General features: G+C 42.4%; 1 protein-coding gene across 1 annotated transcript in view; it reads left to right on the forward strand.

Moving 5' to 3' along the window:
* Window positions 1-249: 249 nt before the first annotated feature.
* LOC110485764 (solute carrier family 2, facilitated glucose transporter member 9) overlaps window positions 250-20550 on the forward strand; it is a 33002-nt gene continuing 12701 nt past the window's right edge. Inside the window, exons 1-7 of the mRNA XM_021556922.3 lie at window positions 250-411; window positions 4578-4676; window positions 9012-9172; window positions 11671-11795; window positions 12555-12700; window positions 14086-14218; window positions 14496-14683. Coding sequence (XP_021412597.2) covers window positions 367-411; window positions 4578-4676; window positions 9012-9172; window positions 11671-11795; window positions 12555-12700; window positions 14086-14218; window positions 14496-14683 — 897 coding nt within the window. The 5' untranslated portion in view covers window positions 250-366. The remainder of the gene's footprint in view (window positions 412-4577; window positions 4677-9011; window positions 9173-11670; window positions 11796-12554; window positions 12701-14085; window positions 14219-14495; window positions 14684-20550) is intronic.

Genomic DNA, 20550 nt, shown 5'->3' on the forward strand with positions numbered 1-20550 from the left:
CGGTTTTATTCAGAAGGCTCTTAACAACACATTACCAGAGGCAAAGCTGATTGAATTCATTATGGTAGTTGCCTTTGCCTTGGAGAGTCACGCTGACAACCATCATGTGATGGCCTGCAGTCCATCAAGCAGAACCGAGGAGGTTGGTTTGCTACTGGGAGGGACCTGTAGGCTTTGTGCTCCGCGGATTGGTGGGCAGAAGCTTTCACAACTTCTCAATTATGTCAGTCATCAAAACCCGCCTCTTTCCACCCAAAATAACATGGATGGAGATGCCTGTGGTATAAAAAGTATTGTAGGATAAACATTCATTTCTTTTAAAACCGCACTGAAAACCCAGGGGAGCATTTATTGGTGAGTTCATAGATGGCAGAGGAAGTGTTATTAGCAGAAGATGGGAAATGTGTGGGGGTAAGTGTTGATTCTGTTTTAATAATTAGCTTATTGATGATTCCTCTAGATTTCTATTTATTTCATACAAAAATGGACTACATTTTCTTTCATCACTTTTCTAACAGTTGTGCCTTCTCTACAAGTATCACTTTTTCCATTTCTATATGAGATACACTACACATTGGAGATCTAACTGGCTTTCAATATATTTTTGATCTTTAAAAGCATGTGTGCCATTTCCCTTTTATGGCCATATATGGTAGGCTACAAGTATGGCTTACTTTCAGATTGAAAAAAAATGTATAGCATGGCAACGTCGTTGGCCTATTGTAGTGGACTTCAAACCCTAGCCCAATACCCATTACCGTGCATGTGTTGTTGTAGCCTACAGTGCATTCTGCTGCTTGGTTGACCTTGACCTCTCTGCATTCATCTCTCAGCCAGTGCATTCAATTCACTAAGGAATGCAGCTCATCTAGACCAGCTAAAGCTTCAGAACATCTAAACTGCTGCAACTTGAGCTTATAAATGGCAACCTTTTCAACATTTTACTCAGAAAAGGAGACCCAGTAACTGAGACTTTTAATGGAAACAAATGTGTTTGCAAGATCGTTAAAGCCTCTTATGAACTTCAATACAAGCCACTGAATCCAGGCTTGTCAGAAGACTAGAGCGACCTATTGGATGTTACAATGCTGCATTGTCCCTTTTCAGCCATTTTCATGTGTGGTTGTCTGTTAGTCTCTCCCGCTGGCCTTTTAAGAAGATTGAATTAGGTTCCTAGGCTAGCCATGCTCCACTATGCTTTTTATTGTTCACCCTAACTTCTCTGCCTGTTTGTTTCACATTGATCTCAAGATAGAGGAAGCCTCAACTACGTGAGTGGGAGGCCCCAAAGTGTTTGAGTAATCTTTACAGGCAGTTTAGACAAGGACAGCTTTTGTTTTGGATTGAGCTCCCTATCTCATCTATGTAAATACATTTATATCCGGATGTTTTGAGTCTATGAACTCCATACGGAACTATTAAAATGGCCCTGGGTACTTTGTTTACATTCGTCTATTCATTCACTCAATATAAATATTAGTACATCTTGAGCGTTTGTAATCATGCTATAGGCTACTACTGTACACCTGCTGTGGAGTTGTAGCCTATCGTATCCAGATCATTATTTTAGCTCTTGTCCTTCTTATGTGTTCTTGTTGTACTATGCCTCAACCATTCACCCCCATACCTACAGTCCACTCAACCATTCACCCCCATACCTACAGTCCACTCAACCATTCACCCCCATACCTACAGTCCACTCAACCATTCACCCCCATACCTACAGTCCACTCAACCATTCACCCCCATACCTACAGTCCACTCAACCATTCACCCCCATACCTACAGTCCACTCAACCATTCACCCCCATACCTACAGTCCCCTCAACCATTCACCCCCATACCTACAGTCGCCTCAGCCATTCACCCCCACACCTACTCTCCACTCAACCATTCACACCCATACCTACAGTCCACTCAACCATTCACCCCCATACCTACAGTCCACTCAACCATTCACCCCCATATCTACTCTCCACAGCTGACTTTCCCAAAAGCAATATGGCAGCTTCTGTTGCTTCCTGCTGTACTCCTGATGAGGTTTGGTTAAGTTTGGTTAGTAGGGTGTAGTTAAATCCTCTCTCAGCTACTGACCCTGTGTACTGGGGGTGTCAGTTAAACTGGCTGTGCTGGAGTTCAGCATCTGGACAGGGGAATAAGTTCAGGCAGGGCTCCTGACGACTACACCACCCCTAGGAATACAATAACACAGTACTTCTACTTAGCCTAGTATGTCTCAGTATATGCAGAGCCGTCATGCCCATAGGGGCACAGGGGCACGTGCCCCCTCAGAATATTTTTTGTATTTTTTGTTTTAATTTTGTGTTGTTTCTCTGTAATACTACTAGCCACCTAAGATATGTTATGAAGTTGGCTTTAGCTACAGTAGGTTCCCAGTCTCCCAACCATATAGCTAGCTATCAAGAAGCCATTGCAGGCCATCAATCAAGTTAGTGTAGTTAGCTTGTATGCTGACACAATGATTCTGGTAGTTATTGGTCATAGTAGCCTACTCTGATTCTGTCCCACTCTGAGTAATAGAATAGAGTTTGGCCTTGTAATGGGATTTGCTGTCAACTTTACATCTAGATTACATTTTTTTAAATTAAACTGTCAAGTTTGTCCATAACCAATTCTACAAGTTTATAGTTTTTACAACTATCTGTAGTGTTTTAAAAAAAACTTTTCCTCAAGCCTTTTCTTGCTACATCAGGTTGGGGGAAAAACGAACACATGAAATCGTGTACAGTAATTCTGTGTTTGGCAGGTGGTAGCTGAGTAGCTTCCAACTGATTCGAGGGTTGGACCAGTTCCAGCAGGCTGACTAACCAGGGCTGTATTAATTCAGGCACGCAACAGATTAATAATAAAACACGTTTTTCAACCTAAAAAGAAAACAAGTATTCTTATTGGGCAAGTCCAGGTTGTCCCTCCCTTTTTCAATCCATTATCTTCTGTTTCGTGCCCAATGAACATGACCCAGGTCCGGCCAAGGTCCAGTACAGTACAGCTCTCCTTGTCCCAGACAGTATCCGACCCATACCCTATTTATGATGTATTAAACGCTTGTACATGCAAAATCATGTACTAATCTCATAATTCCATACTAATCCGGCCACAGACAGAAGAATTGAAATGAACCATTTCGGACTCTGACAGCTGTACTATGCTGTCATTCTATAGTGGCACTAATCTCGGCACCCAAATCTTGCATGCCAGCCAGCTACTCGATTTGTCACAAGTCTGTCACAAGGCTATAGCAACACGTTTTGTGGCAGCGGTTGTTGTTGTTAAAGTAGCGTAGTAAAAGTTGTATACTTCACTTAATAATGTCTTGCAGAAATGTTTATCCAGAACTGATCTCTGACATGTAACCTACAGTTTAATGCTCATAATATCAATAATACTATACTGTAAGTGTTGAAGTGTAGCTACATTCAGGTCAGCTTCCCTATGAAAACTGGTTCTGTACATCACAGAAAGCTGTTATGTTGACAGGTTGATTTTAAATCATCATTAAGCACAATGAACTATGGTTATGTATGTTTTCCATTGAAATACCCAATGACCTGTTTTCGTAGTATTTATTGTCACAGTTTGTACTGTTCTCTCCAACACTTAGGCCTACACCACACGACTCCATTAATGAAACGATCATAGATACTGTATATTGGTCAGAAATTGTGCTATCTAGAACCTAAAATGCTTATTCTGCTGTCCCCATTGGAGAACCCTTTGGAAAACCCCTTTTGGTTCCAGGTAGAACCCTTTTGGGCTCCATGTAGGACCCTTTCCACAGAGGGGTCTACATGGAACCCAAAAGGGTTCTACCTGGAACCAAAAAAGGGTTATCCTATTGGGACAGCCAAATCATCCTTTTGGATCCCTTTTTTCGAAATGTATTTAGGACCCTGAGTTTTACCTGAACCTGTAATCAGGGCTAGGTTTTACCTGTAATCAGGGCTAGGTTTTTACCTGTAATCAGGGCTAGGTTTTACCTGTAATCAGGGCTAGGTTTTTACCTGTAATCAGGGCTAGGTTTTTACCTGTAATCAGGGCTAGGTTTTTACCTGTAATCAGGGCTAGGTTTTTACCTGTAATCAGGGCTAGGTTTTTACCTGTAATCAGGGCTAGGTTTTTACCTGTAATCAGGGCTAGGTTTTTACCTGTAATCAGGCTAGGTTTTACCTGAACCTGTAATCAGGGCTAGGTTTTTACCTGTAATCAGGGCTAGGTTTTTACCTGTAATCAGGCTAGGTTTTACCTGATAAACTAACTAGGGCTCAATTTGACCTAATAACCTGAAACCAGGGCCTAGGGGTTTTCCTGGTCAGTATATGTGCTCAGAAAAAACATAGGGCCCTGATCATATTGTATGATAAAAGTATCCAAATGTTATCAGATGTCTTGAATGTTTCTCATCAGGTTTTACAGTGTTCCTACTTCCTACAGGTGTAGGATCTTAATTTGACCAGTTTCTCACAGCAGGAAAATAATCCTGGAGCAACAGGATGATCAAATGAAGACCCTACACCTGTACAAGATCTCCTAATGTTGTCATCTTTTCCTTCCTCTAGTCTCTCACCAAGTCGCTGCTGGCCGTGGCTTTTCTGGCCTCGTTCGGTAGCTCCATGCTCTATGGCTACAACCTGGCCGTGGTCAACTCTCCTGCAGAGGTAGGAGGCACCACAGTAACATCTCTATGCAGTAAGACACTGCAGGCCTACATACACTGAAATGGTTGTGAACAGGGAAATATACCAATTCAGTGAGATACATACAGTCAACAGGAATAGGCCTATTGTGAATATACAGACTCCATGACCGAACCAATCCTTTTTATAAGTACATATGTACTGTAGTTAGTGGAATATAACATAGGAGCTACACAAACTAAGACACCATATGTATTGTATAGGTTTACCACCATGAGTATTCTGTTCACGCCATGTTACTACTCTCCTCGCATCTAGAGTCATGGGAGTAGTGTGAAATTGCTGATCTGGGGTCATTTTGCATTTCCCCCACTATTGGTTAACGTTTACATTAGGGGAGGGGAAGCTGATCCTACGTCTGTACCCAGGGGAAACTTCACCCGTGAGCCGATCCATGAGTCTTGTCCCCTGATATCCTGGTTGTGGTAGATTTGTGTTGACCCGGATGGTTGAACCGGTTCAGTGTGAACTGTGTCAATTCAGTCAGCCTCACATTAGACTGTGTTATTTCCACAATGGGGAACGGTTGACGTTGTAAGGCCTGCTCCTGCAGAGCGTTTCCATCTTAGACTTGGATAGAGATCTTATAAGCTAAATTGATTTGTCTAATGGAGACAAAATGGTGTGATAAAAACATAACACACAATGGCCATTGACGTACACTTCCATAGACGATATAATCGCACATTTACACAGCGACTATTGGTATCTGAAGTTGAATCAGCCCAGTGTCTCTGGGTTAGAGATGATGATGATGAGTATGCCGTGTCTCCTGTCTAACTCCCGTTAGACTCTGGAAGCGCTATGATGTCAAAATGCGTTTGTTACCAAATATGGTGTTTCGCTGAGCAACTATTTTAATGTCCTCCGGCCAGTATGTTAGAAAAACAAGAGAATGTCTAAGTAAAAAGGTACAAGCAACATTTTCCTCCAATGTATTCAGCTGTCTTCTGCATCGCATAAATAAGTGATTTGCATTGGAGGTACCGAATAGGCATTTTTTCCGGTTGCATGTACATTAATGATGCACCCATCCCGTTAGCCGGATCATTTTCGTGAACATCTGCTGAATTGCAGAGCGCCAAATTCAAATTAAATTACTACAAATATTTAATTTTCATGAAATCACAAGTGCAATATAGCAAAACACAGCTTAGCTGGTTGTTAATCTACATGGCGTGTCAGATTTTTTTAAAAGCTTTTCGGCGAAAGCATACCAAGCGTTTATGTAAGGACATCTCTCCCAGCAGACAAAACATTACAAACAGCTAGCAGCATAGTAGATTGGTCAGAAAAGCAATAAAATGAATTGCTTACCTTTGATCTTCGGATGCTTGCACTCACGAGACTCCCAGTTACACAATAAATGATCCATAAAGATCATTTTTATATCCAAAATACAATTTAGTTGGCACGTTATGTTCAGAAATCCACAGGCTCGAGCGGTCACGACGGGGCAGACAAATTCCAAATAGTATCTGTAAAGTTCGTAGAAACATGTCAAACGTTTTTTATAATCAATCCTCAAGTTTTTTACAATATATAATCGATAATATTTCAACCGGACTGTAGCTTCTTCAATAGGAGAGAGAGCGAATATGTCTGCTCCACTCTGTTGGCGCATGCAAAACGCTGCTGGCACCCAGCCATCCAATGACGCGATGTGATCTTTCTCGCTCATGTTTCAAAATAAAAGCCTGAAACTATGTCTAAAAACTGTTAACACCATGTGGAAGCCATAGGAAAATGAATCTGGTTGATATCCCTTTAAATGGAGGAAAGGCATGCAATGGAACAGAGAGCTTTCAGGAAAAACAGCACTTCCTGGTTGGATTTTCCTCCGGTTTTTGCTTGCAATATCAGTTGTGTTATACTCACAGACAATATTTTGACAGTTTTGGAAACTTTAGGGTGTTTTCTACCCTAATCTGACAATTATATGCATATTCTAGATTCTGGGCCTGAGAAATAGGCAGTTTCATTTGGGTATGTTTTTTTTCATCCAAACATCAAAATACTGCCCCCTACACTCAAGAGGTTAAAAAAAAGCAGTTTTTTTTGTTCCACACCGTATAGGTGCAGTGAATTTTTTTTTTTTTTTTTTTTTTTTTTTAACAGAGTCAGCCATAGTAGATTTTCACCTTTTCGGCTCAGGTATTAGAACCAGCGACCTTTTGGTTACTGGCCCAATGCTCGAACCGCTAGGCAACCCACCGGTGGCCGCTTGCAGAGCTGTTTAATGGGAGTTTGAATCGGAGCTTCCTGGGCGTTAAAGAAGAGACACATCATACTCATCTCTAACCCTCAGACACTTGGGCAAATCAGGACATACATGATGCATTTTTGCATGGTAAAATGAGTGAAAATGCTATCACCTCCCTATCTCATGGATACCTGATGTTACTGTTCTTGTGGTTGATGAGGATGATGATGATGACAAGGTTGTTTTCTTTAGTGATGGATATTGCAATGTATTTCATTTCAATCCCATTGTCAAATCTGTCCACGCCCTCTTCTTACAACCATTTTCGGAATGTTTATCGATTACATCCCTGTCACACAATCCCTTGCTCCAATTGTTGGTTCCCTCCTTTTATTGTCCTGGCTTCAAATTCCCCAGTGGACATACAGTATAATTAGAAATGTGCACGGCTCCAAAACACAACCTAGTCTTTCACATCTGGAAAACAAGCAGAATAACTGTCCCACACTTCACCATCAAATCAGTGGCAATCTTTTGGCACTATTGTGGAAGTCACGTGGGGAATCAAGGCCATCAATGACCCTCCTTCCTGCCAAATGGGTTGTCACGAGACTGTAGTGTCTATTCACAGACCTGGGTTCAAATACGATTTGAAATCTTTCAAATACTTTGCCCGCTTGTTTTAGTCCACCCGGATTGTCGGATGAGTGAGTTTAGCACTTTTGCAACTATTCTATTGGTTAAATTGTGCCAGGCAAGCTCAATCAAGCCCACCTTACATGTTTCAAATGATTTCCAACCCAGGTCTGTCTCTTCCACTGAGAGAGTTGTATTTTGCTGCTCTGTTTCATCTAAGGCTAGGGAGAGGCAGAGCTAAGATGAATTAATTACATAATAGTAACACCACGCTGATTCAGAGACAATAATGTCATTAGAGAAGGAGAAAGGCCCGTATTAGAAAAAGAGGACAGGAAAGGAGGTGCATAGCCAGGCGTACAGTGCATTCGGAAAGTATTCAGACTGCTTGGCTTTTTCCACATTTTGTTACTTTACAACCTTATTCTAAAATGGATTAAATAAATACAAGTTCTCATCAATACCCCGTCGTGACAAAGCAAAAACAGTTTTTTAGAAATGTATTAAAAAATAAAAAACAAAAATACCTTATTTACATGAGTATTCAGACCCTTTACTCAGGAAGTTGTTGAAGAACCTTTGGCAGCGATTACACCCTCGAGTCTTTTGTGGTGCTGTATCATAACAAAATGTGGAAAAGGTGAAGGGGTCTGAATACTTTCCGAATGCACTGTATGTGCCTGCACTGAAATTGAGTGAAAATAGATTTTCCTTCATAATCTCTCTTAAAAGGGACCGAAAACCCAACAGACAAATGTAACGATGCCAAAAGACACATGCAAATAGTTCGAAAATAAAAGCCTGGGTATTGTCTGTTGATCCCATCACTTCTAGACTCTATTTTCTTGAAATGATTTCCTTATCTACATTCTTCCCTTTCTCCTTCTCCTCGCCTTCCTCAGTACATAGAAGCTGTTTTTCAGTCTATCTCAAGGCCATCAGACTGCAAAACAGCAATCACCTACTCAGAGAGGCTGCTGCCTACATTGAGACCCAATCACTGGCCACTAATACATGGATCACTAGTCACTTTAAACAATGTCACTCTAAATAACGCCGCTTTAATAATGTTTACATATCTTACATTACTCATATCACATGTATGTACTGAATTTTATACCATCTATTGCACCTTGCCTATGGCGTTCGGACATCGCTCATCCATATACTTATATGTACATATTCTAATTCATCCCTTTACATTTGTGTGTATTAGGTAGTTGTTGGGGAATTGTTACATTACTTGTTAGATATTACTGCACTGTCGGAACTAGAAGCACAAGCATCTCGCTACACTCGCATTAACATCTGCTAACCATGTGTATGTGACCAATAAAATTGGGGTCTGCTTCTAGCAATCTAGATGGTGTCTGCTTCTAGCAATCTAGATGGTGTCTGCTTCTAGCTAGTATCTACGGTATGTTTGACTCTTCCTCCCTCTCTTCCTCCTCTCCCAGTACATCAAGGCATTCTATAACCAGACGATGGTAGCAAGGAACGGGACGGGTCTGGACGACAAGACTCTTACGTTGTTCTACTCTGTCACCGTGTCTGTGTTTGCCATCGGGGGCATGGTGGGCAGCCTCACGGTGGGCATACTAGTCACCAGATTTGGAAGGTAAGACTTAGCCCCAAGTCTTAGACTTGCCCCTCCAGACATAATTGACATACGCCATTGACATAATAAAAAGCATGAGCTGGCGCACACACAGAGAAAATGATTTAGTGTAGAGGTGCTGACTAACAGAGAATAAACTGTTAAACTGTTAGCTATGAAAATAAAGAGAGTTGACCAGTCTATATGTATAACCTCCCAGTCATTTATTTGGTTAAAAAAAAAACACCAACGTTTCAGCATCACTGTGCCTTCTTCAGGGCAGTGTCATGAATGCTTGAACCAGGTTATGTAGACAAACAGTGCAATTGCGTGGTCACGTTATTGAGGATAGCTTAATAAGATCGGACCTGCCCCCTGAGCCCACTCGGACACTCTTCACACACATTCCAAATGGGAACTACAAATGTGGCTCATGCGCACAGTGCAATAGCACGACAAAAACATCCTTCTTCAGACACCCACATGTGTCAGAAAATCCCTGTGAGGGGTATCATCTCATGCAAGACAGGGAGTAATCCATCTCATCGCCTGTTCATGTGGAAAAGCCTACGTAGGACAAAAGAAAAGACAATTAAAACAAAGCATAGCTGAACACTGCCGCTCAATCAGGTGTAAGAACACTAACTCACTAGCAGCTCACTATGTTGAAGCCAACCATCCCATTTCCTCCCTACAAATACACAGTCATTGAGCATGTTGCTCTACCAAGGAGAGGAGGTAACATGGAGATCCTACTACCACAGAGGGTGGCTTACTGGATATCCTGTCTAAAAATATTGACCCCTAGTGGTCTGAATATTGACTTTGATCTCAGGCCCATCTTATGACCAATTATATATTCTGTGATCAGGTCTTGTAAATGAATGTATTCTTTCTACAGCTTATCAGAGTACACCCTATATTGTTCCCCCTGTTGATGACGCTTATTATGCTCTATGGTTAGAACCAAAAGATTGCATGTCACAAAAACATTGCGTGAAATTGGAAATATTTAAATATATGGGTGACATTAAATGAAACAATGTACGTTGATGCCAATGTTATGCTAACGCTAATGTTATGCTAACGCTAATGTTATGCTAACGCTAATGTTATGCTAACGCTAATGGCAACAATGAAATAATATATTCAATATGCTGTGGGCTATTGTCTCTCAACAGTTTCGCTCAATTCATTCTGATCAACCTAGCAATTACGACACACACCCCTCACTATTGTCATTGGTTGCACTAAATGCACTGTTTGTCTACATAACCTGGTTCGAGCATTTATGACATTACCCTGAAGAAGGCACAGTGATGCCGAAACGTTGATAGTTTACCCAATAAATTACTGGGAGGTTATACATACGGAGCGTGCCACTCTCGTTGTTTTTATAACGTCATTAACATAACATCATTGACATAACGTCATTGACTGATCAGTAAACCACTCAATGACGGTCACATTCGTCTGTGACCAGTCTTGTTGGTGCAAGTGCCTGTCAATGTCTACACCCCCTTGAACTTTTTTCACATTTTGCTGCCTTAAAATTCTATCTAAAAAGGGATTAAAATGTATATATTTTTCCTACAGATCTACACAACCTACTCCACATTTTCAAAGTGGAAAAAATGTATAGAACACTCATAAATGGATAAGTCTCCACCCCCCTGAGGTAATACTTGGTGGAAGCACCTTTGGCAGCCCTTACAGCCGTGAATCATTTGGAATAAGATTCTGTCAACTTTGCACAACTATTAGGAGAACATACTGTATATTCATTGTTTTTGGTCAAAATTGCTCAAGCTCATTAAATTTGGTTGGGAATCATTGATGGGCAGCAATATTCAAACCTTGTCTCTGATTTTCAAGTTGTCCTAAGAGTTGTGAAAAGTTGGTAGAATCTTAATGAAAATGATTCACAGCTGCAATGGCTGCCAAAGGTCCTTCCACCAAGTATTACCTCAGGGGTGGTGGAGACTTGTCCATTTATGATCTTTAATATTTTCCTCATTTGGAAAATGTTCTATAACTTTCTTTGGCTTTGAAAATGTGGAGTAAGTTGTTTAGATGTGTATGAAAATAAATCAAATTGAATTCCTTTTCAGATTTCATTTTATGGCAGCAGGATGTGAAAAAAGTTCAAGGTGTGTAGAATTTCTACACGCACTGTGATGTCAATGATGTGCTGCATCAAAGAAAATGCCAAGGTGTTCGAGAGATCCTCCACTGAGAACTGGATTTTGATTAAAATTTTTGCGAAAATGGGGAAAGGAAAAGAGAAGTCAATGGAAAACTGGTCAAACATCTAAAACTATAGATTTACTCTGTGGAAAATGATTTATGTTGGAAATCATTCCGACATTTATGCATACTTAGACTACATCTCTTTGCGTTACGGAAGTCTTACATTTAAATCGGGTGTTTGCGGATATTGGACTTCCAGTATGTTGAAGCCAATGGTTTGTTAAAGGTTTGTAGAAGGTTTCTCAGGCGGATTGTTCTGCTGTCTACAGGAAAGGCACCCTGGTGAGAATCACATGCCTGGTGTTTATAGCTGGAGCCTTCATGGGCTTCAGCAGGACCTTTGGCTCTCCAGAGATGATCATTGTTGGACGCTTCATCACAGGGGTACACTCAGGTAATCCAGTAACAGAGAATAATACTATTATGTCCTACCGTCCTTAACATGTTGAGTAAGGATTAGGAAACACTATTTGAGGGAGTAAATAAGACATTCATAACACATACTGTGTGTAACTTGACACCTGAAGCAAGTTCTCACTTACTCACTCACTCACTCACTCACTCACTCACTCACTCACTCACTCACTCACTTGCTGTCTCTCTCACTCACCTGCTGTCTCAACCTCTGAATGCTCGGCTATGAAAAGCCAACTGACATTTACTCCTGAGGTGCTGATCTGTTGCACCCTCTATAACCACTGTGATTTTTATTATTATTGACCCTGGTGGTCATCTATGAACGTTTGAACATCTTGAAGAATGATCTAGAGTTAATGGCCATGTACTCTTATAAATCTCCATCCAGCACAGCCAGAAGAGGACTGGCCACCCCTCATAGCCTGGTTCCTCTCTAGGTTTCTTCCTAGGTTTGGGCCTTTCTAGGGAGCTTTTCCTTGCCACCGTGCTTCTACATATGCAGTGCTTGCTGTTTGGAGTTTTAGGCTTGGTTTCTGCTGATGTAAAAAGGGCTTTAAATAAATACATTTGATATATGCATTTCTGTGTGTTGTGTTTTACTTATCTGAATGAATCAGGTCTTCTTTCTGTTGCTCTGCAACATATTATCAGCTCTTATCAGCAACAATGCTAGCTGTAAGGTTAACTGCTAATGCTGAATCTGATCTGTGTAATGTCGATATCCCCCTCCCTCCAGGTATCTCCCTGAGTGTGGTGCCAATGTATCTTGGGGAGATAGCACCTAAGAATCTACGTGGGTTCCTGGGCCTCATGCCTAGCATCTTTATCTGTCTAGGAGTCTTCATCGCTCAGATCCTGGGGCTACATGAACTACTGGGCAAGGTGCAGTAAAATCTTATCATTAATATCTTAGTTTATAGTTCATCTTATTTGTTGGTCTTTTCTTTGGCGTAAATAGATAAAGAACTTTTGGTGAGTTAAAGACATATGAAACGTAACCTTTTAAACTGACGCCCTCTGGTGGAATTTTCTAAACCTCGCATAATATTGTATACTACCCTCATAAATTGCATTTCCGGTTTCCAAACTATAAGTCCTACAAACACAGGCGTAGTACTGTTACAAAGGTAAGAACTGTGGGATTCTGATAAAGGTGAAGAAATGTGACTAAAACAGAGCCTGAGATGCAGCAGGCCTAAACCCCTTGAAATGTACAGTTTATTTTGTTGTTGTTTTTCTCTTCACGGAGGGGGGGATGGGGAACAAGACCTTTTACAGTCTAGGTTTGAAATAAAATGTCACCAATTACTGTTCCCAAAAAATATGTATATATTTTAAGTAATGGTGGCACTCTTAACATGGACACATTTTCATAGGAACACAGCCATTTTAAAAGCATAGGGCTTGTGCAAAGTTCCATGCCTTCATTTTTTGTATTACAGGAATTCTATGCATGTGAAGAGAAAGACGAAGTCTCTACCTATCCATTGACGTAAATATATCCGCTGTCTGATTCCTAGTTCGTGCACTAGATACGAGAACACATGACGTCTCATGGCCACACCAGTTGCATCTGGTGCGGGTAGTGAGTCACTGTTCCAAAATGGCTGAACGGATTTTCAAATCTGACATCTTAAAATGACCATAGCAATCCAAGATAAGACACAAACAAGTGAAGAAACTTCAAACTTATTTTCTATTGTAAATGAGTGAGAGTTTAAGGATGCATGTGGAGGATGCATACAAGGTAATGTGGATAGAGATAAAAATTCATTGCTTTACATTGACCATCAGGGTGTATGTGGGGGGTATCCCCCCCAAAAAACTTTCCGGGTCCTGTACCGGGCCCAAATCAACCGCTCGGAGTTTAATAGAATAAACTCACTCACCCTGTGGCGTGCTGGTGAAGCCTAAACATTGGAGGTACATTAAAAGTACACTGCAATGAGAGAAGAGTATGTGACATTAATTTTATTCCACTTTTCTTTGGAGAAATGCTATCCTCCTCTCAAGGCGGAACTATCAAGGAATGAGATCTGAATACCTCTGCAGTGTGTCCCAGTTCTACAGTAATCAGATCAGTCAATAGTATCGACCCACGTGGTAGACTCATCTTTTACGATCATCTCCATTCAGCAGACGATTTGGCTGCTTTTTAAACCAGAGAATTCCTACCTTCCTTCAAACTTAGTTATATCATTTTTTTAAAGAAACTCATATTGACCTCTTGCTGACCCTACATCCTTTGGCCTCTAACCCCTCAACAGGAAGAGCACTGGCCCCTCTTCCTGTCTCTGGTGGTGATCCCCACCATGTTCCAGCTGATGCTGTTGCCATGGTTCCCAGAGAGCCCGCGGTACCTGCTCATAGAGAAGAGGAATGTCCACGCCACCATCACAGGTGAGGAGGCGCCGTCCATTAGGAAGATATAGTTGATAGTTCTTTCTTTCTTTTCTTGGTATGTAGAGTAGACTGTAAAAGACCTAAAAGACCTGAATTGCTATTGTAAGGAGTATTATATGAAGAGATGCAGATTTTCTGTTTGTACATTTTTTTGGGGGAAAGCTGTGACCACAGACCAATACAACAAAGACTAGTATTTCAATACTGTCCATACTGTATACAACCCTAGCTGTGCTGTACTCACCAGTCGAGTAAAGTGAAACTCTCTCCCCAGCTCTGAAGTGGTATCGGTCCAAAGTGAACATCCAGGCAGAGATCGAGGAGATGCAGGAGGAGCAGCGGTCCATGTCCTCGGTCCAGACCGTGTCGGTCATCGGTCTGCTGAAGGACCGGAGCGTCCGCTGGCAGGTCATCACTATAGTGGTGGTCAATATCGGCATGCAGCTGTCCGGTATCGACGCGGTGGGTCAGTGTGTGTGTTTATGTGTGTTTGTCCATACATTCATGCATACATGCAGGAGAGTGTGTTTCCCTGTGTGTGTGGATACACCATATGCCCATATCACCACCACCACTATATATTACAGCCTCACTTAGAACCACTGGTGCTGAGTGACAAAGCAGGGGCACGCCGTCATTACTGTACAATACACCCTAGACACACACACACTGGTCCTCATTACTGTACAATACACCCTAGACACACACACACACACACACACACACACACTGGTCCTCGTTACTGTACATTACACCCTAGACACACACACACACACTGGTCCTCATTACTGTACAATACACCCTAGACACACACACACACACTGGTCCTCATTACTGTACAATACACCCTAGACACACACACACACACTGGTCCTCATTACTGTACACTACACCCTAGACACATACACACATTGGTCCTCATTACTGTACAATACACCCTAGACACACACACACGCACACACACACACACACACACACACACACACACACTGGTCCTCATTACTGTACAATACACCCTAGACACATACACACACTGGTCCTCATTACCGTACACTACACCCTAGACACATACAGACACTGGTCCTCATTACCGTACAATACACTCTAGACACATACACACACTGGTCCTCATTAACGTACAATACACCCTAGACACACACACACACAATTGTCCTCATTACTGTACAATACACCCTAGACACACACTGGTCCTCATTAACATACACTACACCCTAGACACATACACACACTGGTCCTCATTACCGTACAATACACCCTAGACACATACACACACTGGTCCTCATTACCGTACAATACACCCTAGACACATACACACACTGGTCCTCATTAACGTACAATACACCCTACACACACACACACACACTGGTCCTCATTACTGTACAATACACCCTGGATACACTGGTCCTCATTACTGTACAATACATCCTAGACACACACACACACTGGTCCTCATTACTGTACAATACACCTTAGACACACACTGGTCCTCATTACTGTACAATACACCCTAGACACATACACACTGGTACTCATGACCGTACAATACACCCTAGACACATACACACACTGGTCCTCATTACCGTACAATACACCCTAGACACATACACACACTGGTCCTCATTAACGTACAATACACCCTAGATACACACACACACTGGTCCTCATTACTGTACAATACACCCTAGACACACACTGGTCCTCATTACTGTACAATACACCCTAGACACAAACACACACTGGTCCTCATTACTGTACAATACACCCTAGACACATACACACACTGGTCCTCATTACTGTACAATACATCCTAGACACACACACACACTGGTCCTCATTACTGTACAATACACCCTAGACCCACACACACACACACACTGGTCCTCATTACTGTACACTACACCCTAGACACACACACACACACACTGGTCCTCATTACTGTACAATACACCCTAGACACACACACACACACACTGGTCCTCATTACTGTACAATACACCCTAGACACACACACACACACACACTGGTCCACATTACTGTACACTACACCCTAGACACACACACACTGGTCCTCATTACCGTACAATACACCCTAGACACATACACACACTGGTCCTCATTAACATACACTACACCCTAGACACATACACACACTGGTCCTCATTACCGTACAATACACCCTAGATACATACACACACTGGTCCTCATTAACGTACAATACACCCTACACACACACACACACACACTGGTCCTCATTACTGTACAATACACCCTGGACACACACTGGTCCTCATTACTGTACAATACATCCTAGACACACACACACACTGGTCCTCATTACTGTACAATACACCTTAGACACACACTGGTCCTCATTACTGTACAATACACCCTAGACACACACACACTGGTCCTCATTACTGTACAATACACCCTAGACACACACACACACTGGTCCTCATTACTGTACAATACACCCTAGACACACACACACACTGGTCCTCATTACTGTACACTACACCCTAGACACATACACACTGGTCCTCATGACCGTACAATACACCCTAGACACATACACACACTGGTCCTCATGACCGTACAATACACCCTAGACACATACACACACTGGTCCTCATTACCGTACAATACACCCTAGACACATACACACACTGGTCCTCATTAACGTACAATACACCCTAGACACATACACACACTGGTCCTCATTAACGTACAATACACCCTAGACACACACACACACACACACTGGTCCTCATTACTGTACAATACACCCTAGACACACACACACTGGTCCACATTACTGTACAATACACCCTAGACACATACACACACTGGTCCTCATTACCGTACAATACACCCTAGACACATACACACACTGGTCCTCATTACCGTACAATACACCCTAGACACATACACACACTGGTCCTCATTAACGTACAATACACCCTACACACACACACACACACACTGGTCCTCATTACTGTACAATACACCCTGGACACACACTGGTCCTCATTACTGTAAAATACATCCTAGACACACACATACTGGTCCTCATTACTGTACAATACACCTTAGACACACACTGGTCCTCATTACTGTACAATACACCCTAGACACACACAGGTCACCCTAGACACACGGTCACATACACACACTGGTCCTCATTAACGTACAATACACCCTAGATACACACACACACTGGTCCTCATTACTGTACAATACACCCTAGACACACACTGGTCCTCATTACTGTACAATACACCCTAGACACATACACACACTGGTCCTCATTACTGTACAATACACCCTAGACACATACACACACTGGTCCTCATTACTGTACAATACATCCTAGACACACACACACACTGGTCCTCATTACTGTACAATACACCCTAGACACACACACAAACACACACACTGGTCCTCATTAGTGTACAATACACCCTAGACACACACACACACTGGTCCTCATTACTGTACAATACACCCTAGACCCACACACACACACACTGGTCCTCATTACTGTACACTACACCCTAGACACACACACACACACACTGGTCCTCATTACTGTACAATACACCCTAGACACACACACACACTGGTCCACATTACTGTACACTACACCCTAGACACATACACACACTGGTCCTCATTACTGTACAATACACCCTAGACACACACTGGTCCTCATTAGTGTACAATACACCCTAGACACATACACACACTGGTCCTCATTACTGTACAATACATCCTAGACACACACACACACACACACACACTGGTCCTCATTACTGTACAATACACCCTAGACACACACACACACACACTGGTCCTCATTACTGTACAATACACCCTAGACACACACACACACACACTGGTCCACATTACTGTACAATACACCCTAGACACATACACACACTGGTCCTCATTACCGTACAATACACCCTAGACACATACACACACTGGTCCTCATTAACATACACTACACCCTAGACACATACACACACTGGTCCTCATTACCGTACAATACACCCTAAAGACATACACACACTGGTCCTCATTACCGTACAATACACCCTAGACACATACACACACTGGTCCTCATTAACGTACAATACACCCTACACACACACACACACACTGGTCCTCATTACTGTACAATACACCCTAGACACACACACACACTGGTCCTCATTACTGTACAATACACCCTAGACACACACACACACACACTGGTCCTCATTACTGTACACTACACCCTAGACACATACACACTGGTCCTCATGACCGTACAATACACCCTAGACACATACACACACTGGTCCTCATTACCGTACAATACACCCTAGACACATACACACACTGGTCCTCATTAACGTACAATACACACTAGATACACACACACACACTGGTCCTCATTACTGTACAATACACCCTAGACACACACTGGTCCTCATTACTGTACAATACACCCTAGACACACACTGGTCCTCATTACTGTACAATACACCCTAGACACACACTGGTCCTCATTACTGTACAATACATCCTAGACACACACACACACTGGTCCTCATTACTGTACAATACACCCTAGACACACACACACACACACACACTGGTCCTCATTAGTGTACAATACACCCTAGACACACACACACACACTGGTCCTCATTACTGTACAATACACCCTAGACCCACACACACACATACACTGGTCCTCATTACTGTACACTACACCCTAGACACACACACACACACTGGTCCTCATTACCGTACAATACACCCTAGACACACACACACACACACACTGGTCCACATTACTGTACACTACACCCTAGACACATACACACACTGGTCCTCATTACTGTACAATACACCCTAGACACACACACACACTGGTCCTCATTACCGTACAATACACCCTATTCACATACACACACTGGTCCTCATTAACGTACAATACACCCTAGATACACACACACACTGGTCCTCATTACTGTACAATACACCCTAGACACACACTGGTCCTCATTACTGTACAATACACCCTAGACACATACACACACTGGTCCTCATTACTGTACAATACACCCTAGACACATACACACACTGGTCCTCATTACTGTACAATACATCCTAGACACACACACACACTGGTCCTCATTACTGTACAATACACCCTAGACACACACACAAACACACACACTGGTCCTCATTAGTGTACAATACACCCTAGACACACACACACACTGGTCCTCATTACTGTACAATACACCCTAGACCCACACACACACACACTGGTCCTCATTACTGTACACTACACCCTAGACACACACACACACACACTGGTCCTCATTACTGTACAATACACCCTAGACACACACACACACTGGTCCACATTACTGTACACTACACCCTAGACACATACACACACTGGTCCTCATTACTGTACAATACACCCTAGACACACACTGGTCCTCATTAGTGTACAATACACCCTAGACACATACACACACTGGTCCTCATTACTGTACAATACATCCTAGACACACACACACACACACACACACTGGTCCTCATTACTGTACAATACACCCTAGACACACACACACACACACACTGGTCCTCATTACTGTACAATACACCCTAGACACACACACACACACACTGGTCCACATTACTGTACAATACACCCTAGACACATACACACACTGGTCCTCATTACCGTACAATACACCCTAGACACATACACACACTGGTCCTCATTAACATACACTACACCCTAGACACATACACACACTGGTCCTCATTACCGTACAATACACCCTAAACACATACACACACTGGTCCTCATTACCGTACAATACACCCTAGACACATACACACACTGGTCCTCATTAACGTACAATACACCCTACACACACACACACACACTGGTCCTCATTACTGTACAATACACCCTGGACACACACTGGTCCTCATTACTGTACAATACATCCTAAACACACACACATACTGGTCCTCATTACTGTACAATACACCTTAGACACACACTGGTCCTCATTACTGTACAATACACCCTAGACACACACACACACTGGTCCTCATTACTGTACAATACACCCTAGACACACACACACACTGGTCCTCATTACTGTACAATACACCCTAGACACACACACACACACACTGGTCCTCATTACTGTACACTACACCCTAGACACACACACACTGGTCCTCATTACCGTACAATACACCCTAGACACATACACACACTGGTC

Source organism: Oncorhynchus mykiss, chromosome 13 (genome assembly GCF_057628025.1).
Source record: "Oncorhynchus mykiss isolate SJ-2025 chromosome 13, ASM5762802v1, whole genome shotgun sequence".
In the NCBI taxonomy this organism is placed as follows: domain Eukaryota; kingdom Metazoa; phylum Chordata; class Actinopteri; order Salmoniformes; family Salmonidae; genus Oncorhynchus; species Oncorhynchus mykiss.